This window comes from Microtus ochrogaster, chromosome 18, assembly GCF_000317375.1.
Source record: "Microtus ochrogaster isolate Prairie Vole_2 chromosome 18, MicOch1.0, whole genome shotgun sequence".
Classification (NCBI taxonomy): Eukaryota; Metazoa; Chordata; class Mammalia; order Rodentia; family Cricetidae; genus Microtus; species Microtus ochrogaster.
Genome location: NC_022020.1, coordinates 2,763,710 through 2,773,709, shown reverse-complemented (window position 1 = coordinate 2,773,709; position 10,000 = coordinate 2,763,710). Strand labels below are relative to the sequence as shown.

The window sequence follows — 10,000 nt, the reverse complement described above, 5'->3', positions numbered from 1 at the left end:
TTCCGAGGGTGGCATCTGTAGCCAGGACATGATGGCCAGGATTTCACTGCATTGGAACCATGTTGTGTATTATAGAACATACCAGATAACACTCTGCTCTCAGGGTACACTTCTGTAGCTGAGGTCTGAACCTGTGTCTGCCACACCGTGACTTCTCTGTGATACATAAAAAACTAGAGCAGATAGTTTTCATCATCTTTTGGGATTTAAATGCACCACTAGAGAAAGCTTCACAATGTAATCTGTTCTAGGTGGTCGTCTGGGGCGAGTGTAATTCCAACAGTGACCGCACGGAGCACAACATTGGTCCCTGCTCTTCTGTCCTGGATATGGGCAGTTCTGTGACAGCTGTCAGTGTCTGCCCTGTGCTGAGCCTACCCCACAGGTCAGTTTCTTCAGATTTGGTTGTTCAGTAGTATCTCAGATTTTGTTTTGGTTTGTGGGCCTCCCTGCAGCGTTGCTGCTGCTTTCAAAGTGCTTATGCTTCTGATGAATTTTTAAATCAGCCGGGAGGTGGTGCACGCCTTTAATCCCAGCACTTGGGAGGCAGAGGCAGGTGGATCTCTGTGAGTTTGAGGTCAGCCTGGTCTACAAAGCAAGTTCCAGGCTAGCCAGGACTACACAGAGAAACCCTGTCTTCAAAAACTAAAAAGATTTTTTCTGAATCTTAGAATTTTGTGATTAGTGGTCAGATGGGAACAGGAATGAAGGTTCTTGTTTCAGATGTGACCGCTTTTCCTTCTCACAAGCAGCCTAGGAGAGCAGGCATCGGTGCAGCCACTGGGAAAACTCTTGTGTGGGGACTTTGGAAGCTAAGGACAGGACCTTCATGCATCCTCTGCAGAGGGGAGGCTGGGGATACAGCAGAAGCAGTGTAGGTGGATGACACCGAAGAAGGACTCGGGCAGGTAGAGATGAGAGAAATTCATGTTGAACCAGCCTGTCATCTCCCTCCTTTCAGATACGTGGTTGCAATCGGATTAGAGAACGGGAAGATTTGTTTATTCTCCTGGAAAAAGACGAGCCAAGAAGTCAATGACTGGACCCGGTTTATAGAGACAAATCCGAGGTATTTTCTTCCTACTCTGCTTCCATCTGATTAAATAGAAACGGGACGGTCTTTGGTGGCATTTTTGTGGTCATTTTCATGGAGAGCGACAGAACTCTTGTCTTTACTTAGAGCCAAATAGTACCTCCTAACATGATGTTTGCTGCTATGTTGGACTCAGCGTTTAGTTTGCTCAGTAGGTTGCTGGGTTTTGTCATATTGCTTTTACAGACTTTGTCCATGGCTGCCTCTCTTTACCTCCCCTCTCTCCTCTTCTTTGCTAAGACGTGATCTTTTGGGCCTGGTCCTCTTCCACCTCCTACATTCTGGGATCACAGGTCTGCGCCGTCACACCCATTTTTTAATGTGCTGGGATGGAGTCCAGGGCTTCCTATATGTGAGGCAAGCTTTCTGCCAGCTAAACTATATCCCCAATCCTAGCAGAGGTTATTTTAATCTGCCTTTTAGTACATGTTAGTTGCCAGTGTTAATTGTTTTTAATCAATGCCTAAGCTTTCAGTAAGTCATTGATAGCTTTCTTTTTTTTTTTTTTTTTTTTTTTTTTTTTTTTGATTTTCGAGACAGGGTTTCTCTGTAGCTTTTTGGTTCCTGTCCTGGAACTAGCTCTTGTAGACCAGGCTGGCCTCAAACTCACAGAGATCTGCCTGCCTCTGCCTCCCGAGTGCTGGGATTAAAGGCGTGCGCCACCACCTCCCGGCTCATTGATAGCTTTCTGTCGCATTTTCTGAACTTTTCAGTCTTTCCAGTCTGTACTGTTTACACATAGTTTCAAATACTTTTTAAAGTGACAGTGTCATGGTGAGGGTGAGAGATTAGAGAGCAGGTCTCACTCAGCCATGTCCTGTAGAGAAGCTTGTCTCTGTCAGTGCTCAGTGAACTGTTAAAATGCATGTCTGCTGTTAGTGTTCAGCTTGTCTCTGTCAGTGCTCATTGAACTGTTAAAATGCATGTCTGCTGTTAGTGTTCAGCTTGCTATAAAAGGGGCAGCCGTGACAGTCCGTCTTCCCGACATTCTTGCTCTGACCCTCCCCTTTCCTTTCCTTCCTTCTGCCCCTGGATTGGTATTCAGACTGCTACTGTGGCCCCGGTGTGGAAAGCCAGTTAGCATGGGAAGATGTGCAGAGCTCAGGGTTTTCATTTGGCAGTTTCTTTCTTTGTTATTGTAATGATAAGGTTTGTGACTTGAAAGTAGTTCTGGATTCAATACATTGTGTAATTTGGATAGCTGCTACGCTGATTACTAAATTTTAACTTTCTGCTGGTAATGCATTTCCAGAAATACAAGCAGGACTTTCAGATTGGCTTCTTAAGGGCCATGTCTTATAATTAACTGGTGAATTTTGTGTTGCTAGGGATTCAATGAGAGCCTTAAACATATTAGGAAAATACTCTACCACTGAGCTGCACCCTAGCCCCTCCCCCCAGATTCTTTCTTCTTCCCTCTTTGCTTCCCTCCTCCCCCTGCTCTTCATGTGGTCTGTCTGTCTGTCTTTTTGTCTTTTTTATGAGAGTCTTACTGTATACGTCTGCTTGGCCTAGAACTTGATGTATAGCCCATCCTGGACTTGAACTCGCAGCCATCTTCCTGCCTCTGATTCCCAAGTGTTGATTGAGATGAATACTTTCCTAGCCCTCAACGTCATACATTCTGTGACTATGAGAGAGAGAGAGAGAAAGAGAGAGAGAGAGAGAGAGAGAGCGCGCGTGTGCGTGTATCTGTCTGTCTGTGTTTTATTAGTCTATGCTCATCTCCTTGTACATGTACAGAGGCCTGAAGAGGTTCTCACAGGTCTGCTGTTATATTTCTCTCTGCCGTATTCACTTGTGATAGACTCTCTTGTCAATCTGGAGCTAGGCTGGTGGCCAGCAGTCTTCCTGTCTACTTTCCACACAGCCCTGAGGTTACAGGAGTATGTAGCTAGTCTGGCTTTTTACATGGGTCCTAGGGATTTAAATTCATGTGATCCTGTTTGCACACTGAGCCATTTCTCCAGGTCCCTCCATATCTTTTAAATGTGTGTTATGATTTAAGGAAGAAATGAAACATAAAAAATCAGACATCATTTTCTGTAAACAAGTAAGGGCTGTAAGGGTGCCCTGGTTATAATCCTGCAGGTGAGTTTCCAGTGGGGAATTTTGCAGGCATTGCTTGTTTTGACCTTATGATTTCTGTCTTGCTTGCAGTGAAGGTCACACGCTTGGTATCAGAAGGTTATCCTGGAAGAACTGTAGTAGAAACGCTAGGCGGAATGACGCAGACGCTGACTGGCTGCACTTTGCAAGCTGTGGCGAAGATCACACCGTGAAGATTTACAGGGTTAACAGATATGCACTGATTGACTTGATCACACCCTGCTAGTCCTGATATGTCTTAAAGTGTGTGTTATGTAAATAGGTCCCCTTTCTTTACCTTCGTGATTGAATGAGTTTCCCTATCTGGGCCTTAGTCCTTCCAGTCTCCTGAAGGCCGTGGACGCTTTCCCTTGTTACGTAGTACACACACACCCATCCAGAACCTTCTCTGTGCTGTCAGAGATGGTTGGATCTACCTTTGTGCGGTCCAGATTAAGAACATTTGTTCTTCATGGCCAAATTTGTCTGATTTTGCATTATGTGGAGTCTTTAGCTCTCTGTGTCTGTTTTATGTTGTGACAAATGCTAGAGCATGGGTACTCGGTAAAGAAAAAGGTTTGTGTAGCTAAGATCTTGTTCTGGGGTTTAAGAGCCTGGCCCTGAAATCTGCTTGGTTCTGGAGAGGGCCTTGTGGGTGGGATGACAATAATGAGAAATGTGTCTGGATTAGGGAGATCACATGATGGGACAGTGATGTGGAATTCCTCTCTGTATGCTGCGAATGTTTTATGACCATTGGTTAATAAAGAAGCTGCTTTGGCCTGTGGCAGGGCAGAATATAGAGAGATGGAAAAACTAAACTGAATGAATAGAAGATGGAGTCAAGTAGACACCATGTAGCTGCTGAAGAAGAAAGATGCCAGAACCTTACCTGTAAGCCACAGACTTGTGGCAATATGCAGATGAATAGAAATGGGTTAACTTAAGATGTAAGAGTTATTAGTTAATTAGAAGCCTGAGCTAATAGGCCAAACAGTGTTGTGATTAATATAGTTTCTGTGTGGTTATTCAGATCTGGGCAGCCAGAAAGCATAAGCACTGTCTCAGTTTACAAATGAAGCACAATTAATAAAAACTCAGAGAAATGGTTCAACCTGAAGATACAGAAAGCAAAACAACCAGTCACTGGGTCTTAACTCTACCTCAGTCCAAAATGGTGATCCCACCTTCAGGAATCTCAGAATCAGACTGTGTCTGAGAACTGTCTCCTCCTGTTTTATAATCCTCTCTAGTTCTGGGATTAAAGGCATGTACCGCCTGGTTTCTATATCAACTAGTTTGGCTACTGGGATTAAAGGTGTGTGTTACCACTGGCTGATAGTAAGACTGACCAGTAGGGCTGGGGCTCTTTTACTCTGATCTTCAGGCAAGCTTTATTTGTATAATGCCACTACAGGACAGAAAATAAAAGAGATTGCGGGAGGTACCACATCTGCTTAAAACCCTCTCACAAGAATGCTGGATCACCAGACACTAGACCTGCCTCTTCCAGGTTCCCCTACCTGTCAGTGCCACCACACTAGACAGTACGTTTCCAGCGTGTGGAGTGCAGAATCTACACACAAACCATGTCCAAAGAACCTTCTTTGGGATGCTTTTACTGGAGAGAGGAAGTAACAGAGGAGCCCAGCGTGTTCGAGTTTTACTTTTCCACTCCCTCTAAATCAGCACATCACACTGTGTGCTGTCTTGACCTCTTCCTACTGGCTACCAAGTATTCTGAAACTTGGCAGGCGCTTTTAAGCTTGAGCTGTAGCTATTCTCCCTTCCTTTATTTAAGGAAAGACTTTGAGATTCTTTATAAAGCTTCAAGTATCATTTCCAGATGTAAAGCAATAAATTAGGGGCTGGACGGTGAGCGATCTGAGTTTAGATGACAGCAGATGTCCTAAGAATGAAGGATGTGTGGCATGGACTGGAGGCGTTGGGATGAGGAAGGCCGGTAATGGAGCTTGGGAGAGGTTTGGGCAGCTGCAAGGCTGGGACTCAACAGCTCTCCTGGAAAATGGTCATCTGGCAAATTGAGTGTGTAGAAGGAAGGAAAATGAGCGTTTCTGTAGTGGGAGCAGATGCCATTGTCAAGGTGAGGTTATCCTTCCCCTTATCTTAACCACTCAGCTCACAGCACGGAATTTCAGACAGCCCAGTGAAGGAAATGGATGATTTCTGTCTTGACGTTTTTCCTAAGCAGAGGAGAGACGATAGGATTCTTCCAAGTACACATTTGCCTTCAACACCAGGAGTCATACCTGTCCCTGGTGTCTCTTTGGTCTCAGCAGAGGAAAGTGGACCTGCTATTCATTCCAAAGGGAGAGAGTGAGAACTGAAGACTTTGAACAGGGGGCACTAAGTCTCCCTGGCAGTGTTGGGAAGTCCTGGGTGGGCTGCTGTTGAGCTGTTCTCAGCCCCTGCTGAGCTGAGAGGGGAAGACAAGACACTGCTCTGGGCAGTTCTTCTCTTTCGTGTGTGTCAGCATCACCTCTCCAGCTGCTTACCAACTGGTTGCTAACTGGCCCTGACCCTGGAGTTTTGCATTTGTGTGAAGCTGGAAGCCGAGACTATCTTTGAAACAAACTCTAAGGAACACAAGTCTCAGTCTTGATGGCACACCTGTCACATTGTAACCTCAGCTCTCGGCTCTCCCACCCCCACCTCTGCACCATACATCCACACCCACTGGTCTCAGTTTCAGGGATGTTAGGCCCAGAGGTGGAATCTGCTCCAGCCATCTCCAGGTGACTGAAACACCCTCAAGCTTCAGAAGCCCTGTGGCACAGCTGAACGTTTGTTTGAGCACACAGATGCAATACCATCAATGACATGTTTCATATTGATGCCTTCCTGGCGTCTAAACTCTGAAGTGTCTTTCTGGGCTGGCCTCATGCAGAACGGTGAGAGTTCAGTTTTTGATTTTTCAGTGTCATGTTGAAAAGCCCATGGAGTGGGTAGTGTGACCCCAAAAGCACACATAAGAGTGGGCATAGTGAGCCACAACTATAATCCCAGCTTTTTAGTCCTGTACTTATAACTGACCTTAAAGTCCACGCGGCAAAAGACCTCATGTACACACAGTGGTTGGCGCAGGGAGTTGGTCTGTTGCTGGTAGTGTCCTGATCACATGGGAGAGGGGTCTTATTAATCGTACAAGTTTTCTGGTTCGTTGAATCGAGCCCATCATAACGATGAAACACATCGAATGTGGACTAATGTGCTACACTCAGGAGGACCACGTCTATAAAGTCACACTCTTCAAGTCATGTACTGATCCTTGCTGCTGTGGGGTCAGCTTCCAGGTCACCTGCTGCTGTCACTGGGGCAGCTAGTCCCAGGAGCTGCAAGAGGCAAACTCAGCACTAAAATCAGGATAAAGAGCAGAGATTAAGCTGGTGGTGGTATTGAATCCTTTAATCCGAGCACTTAGACAGAGGCAGAGGCAGATGGATCTTTTTGAGTTCAAGGTCAGTCTGGTTTACATACTGAGTTCCAGGCCAGTCAGGGTTACACAGACTCAAAAAACCCCAAAAGAACAGAGACAAAACTAGCAGAAGCCAAATGGCTATCATGGAGAGCTGATCTCAATGAGATGTTTACAGAAAAGTAGTAGAGGCTTGCTAAGACCCCAGCCATCAGATGGCAGAGAGGTGTGGTCCTGCTTTGGACAGAAGTACAGAAGTAAAAATCTATTATGTAGTCCTGGTTATGCCAAGCAATGAAATTGGGTGAAAACCAAGAGACCTAACCAAACTGCCCTCTCTTATGTCCCCCTAGAAAAGGTTTTCTGTAGTGAACATACTCCCTACATGTGCCTATAAGATTTCTTTCTTTCTTTTTTTTTTAAGACAGGGTTTCTCTGTAGCTTTGGAGTCTGTCCTGGAACTAGCTCTTGTAGACCAGGCTGACCTCAAATGTACAGAGATCTGCCTGCCTCTGCCTCCTGAGTGCTGGGATTAAAGGTGTGCCCCACCACTGCCCAGCACCTTTAAGAATTTTTTTTTTAAATATATAGCTCAGGCTGGCCTCGAACTCGTGATCCTCCTGCTTCTGCTTCCTTCGGCAAATCCTACTGGTGTGTGCCACCACAACTGGCACCTTTAAGATTTCTTGAATGAACGCATCTCAACCTCAAAGACATCGGCTCAGAATAAAAGGTTGGGAAAAAAATATACCAATCAAATAAACCTAAGAAACAAGCGGGTGTAGCTTCCTAATATCTAACAAAATAGACTTCAAGCTAAAATCAGTCAAAAGCGACAAAGAAGGACATTTCATATTAATCACAGGAAAAATCCATCAAGAGGAAATTTCAATACTGAACATCTATGCCCCAAATACAAGGGCACCCTCATATGTCAAAGAAACACTTTTAAAGCTTAAATCATATATTAAACCTCATACACTAGTAGTGGGAGACTTCAATACTCCCCTCTCACCACTGGACAGGTTAATCAGACCAAAAAAAAAAATGAACAGAGAAATAAGGGAACTAACAGTTGTTATGACTCAAATGGACTTAACAGACATCTATAGAATATTCCATCCAAACAGAAAAGAATATACCTTCTTCTCAGCACTTCATGGAACCTTCTCAAAAATTGACCACATACTCGGTAACAAAACAAACCTCAACAAATACAAAAAAAAATGGAATAACCCAATGTACCTTATCAGATCACCATGCTTTAAAACTAGAAGTTAACAGCAATACCAATTCCAGAAAACCCACAAACACATGGAAATTAAACAATGCTCATGTGAATCATCAATGGGTCAAGGAAGAAATAGAGGAAATTAAAGACTTCCTAAAATTCAATGAAAATGACCACACAACGTACCCAAATTTGTGGGACACAATGAAAGCAGTATTAAGAGGAAAGTTCATAGCACTAAACGCCTACATGAAGAAGCTGGAAAAATCCCACACCAGTGAATTAACAGAACATTTGAAAACTTTAGAACAAAAAGAAGCAAACTTACCTAAGAAACTAGAGGGCAGGAAATAATCAAATTGAGAGCTGAAATCAACAAAATAGAAACAAGGAAAACAACACAAAGAATCAATGAGACAAAAAGTTGGTTCTTCAAGAAAATCAACAAAATAGACAAACCTTTATCCAAACTAACCAAAAGGCAGAGAGAGAATATCCAAATTAACAAAATCAGAAATGAAAAGGGGGACATGCCGGGCGATGGTGGCGCACGCCTTTAATCCCAGCACTCGGGAGGCAGAGGCAGGTGGATCTCTGTGAGTTCGAGACCAGCCTGGTCTATAGAGCTAGTTCCAGGACAGGCTCCAAAGCTACAGAGAAACCCTGTCTCGAAAAAAGCAAAAAAAAAAAAAAAAAAAAAAAAAAAAAAAAAAAAGAAAAGAAAAGGGGGACATAACAACAGACACAGAGGAATACAGAGGATCATCAGGTCATATTTTAAAAACCTATAGTCCACAAAATTGGAAAACTTAAAGGAAATGGACAACTTTCTGGATAAATATCACCAAAATTAAATCAAGACCAGATAAGCAAATTAAACTGATGTATAACTGCTGAAGAAATAGAAACAGTCGTCAAAAGTCTCCCAACCAAAAAAAGCCCAGGGCCAGATGGGTTCAGCTCAGAATTCTACAAAACTTTCAAAGAGGAACTAATACCAATACTCCTCAAATTATTCCACACAATAGAAACAGAGGGAACATTGCCAAACTCTTTTTATGAGGCTACAATTACCCTGATACCCAAACCACAGAAAGACAATACTAAGAAAGAATTACAGACCAATCTCACTCATGAACATTGATACAAAAATACTAAATAAAACACTGGCAAATCGAATCCAAGAACACATCAGAACCATCATCCACCATGATCAAATAGGCTTCATCCCAGAGATGCAGGGATAGTTCAGCATATGAAAATCTGTCAAAGTAATTCACCATATAAATAAACTGAAAAGTAAAAACCACATGATCATCTCATTAGATGCTGAAAATCTTTCGACAAAATACAACATCCCTTCATGATATAGGTCTTGGAGAGAGCAGGGATACAAGGAACACAGCTAAACATAATAAAGGCAATATACAGCAAGACAACAGCCAACATCAAACTAAATGGAGAGAAACTCACAGCAATCCCACTGAAATCAGGAACAAGACAAGGTTGTCCACTTTCTCTATATCTATTCAATACAGTTCTTGAGGTCCTAGCTAGAGCAATAAGACAAAAAAGGAGATCAAAGGGATACAAATCAGAAAAGAAGCCGGGCGGTGGTGGCGCACACCTTTAATCCCAGCACTCGGGAGGCAGAGGCAGGCGGATCTCTGTGAGCTCGAGACCAGCCTGGTCTACAAGAGCTAGTTCCAGGACAGGCTCCAAAACCACAGAGAAACCCTGTCTCGGAAAAAAAAAAAACCAGAAAAGAAGTCAAACTCTCACTGTTTGCTGATGATATGATAGTTTACATAAGCGATCTCAAAAATTCTACCAAGGAACTTCTACAGCTCATAAGCACTCTTAGTAATGTAGCAGGATACAAGATTAACTAAAAAAAAAAAATCAGTAACCCTTCTTTACACAGATGATAAATGAGCTGAAAAAGAAATAAGAGAAACATCACCCTTTCCAATAGCCACAAATAGCATAAAATATCTCGGAGTAACTCTAACTAAACAAGTGGAAGACCAGTATGACAAGAACTTAAAATCTTTGAAGGAAGGGCTGGAGAGATGGCTCAGTGGTTAAGAGCATTGCCTGCTCTTCCAAAGGTCCTGAGTTCAATTCCCAGCAACCACATGGTGGCTCACAA

General features: G+C 43.4%; 1 protein-coding gene across 1 annotated transcript in view; it reads left to right on the top strand.

Moving 5' to 3' along the window:
* Elp2 (elongator acetyltransferase complex subunit 2) overlaps positions 1-4,190 on the top strand; it is a 41,506-nt gene extending 37,316 nt beyond the window's left edge. The window contains exons 20-22 of the mRNA XM_005355733.3: positions 252-385; positions 962-1,069; positions 3,254-4,190. Coding sequence (XP_005355790.1) covers positions 252-385; positions 962-1,069; positions 3,254-3,428 — 417 coding nt within the window. The 3' untranslated portion in view covers positions 3,429-4,190. The remainder of the gene's footprint in view (positions 1-251; positions 386-961; positions 1,070-3,253) is intronic.
* The last annotated feature ends 5,810 nt before the right edge of the window (positions 4,191-10,000 follow it).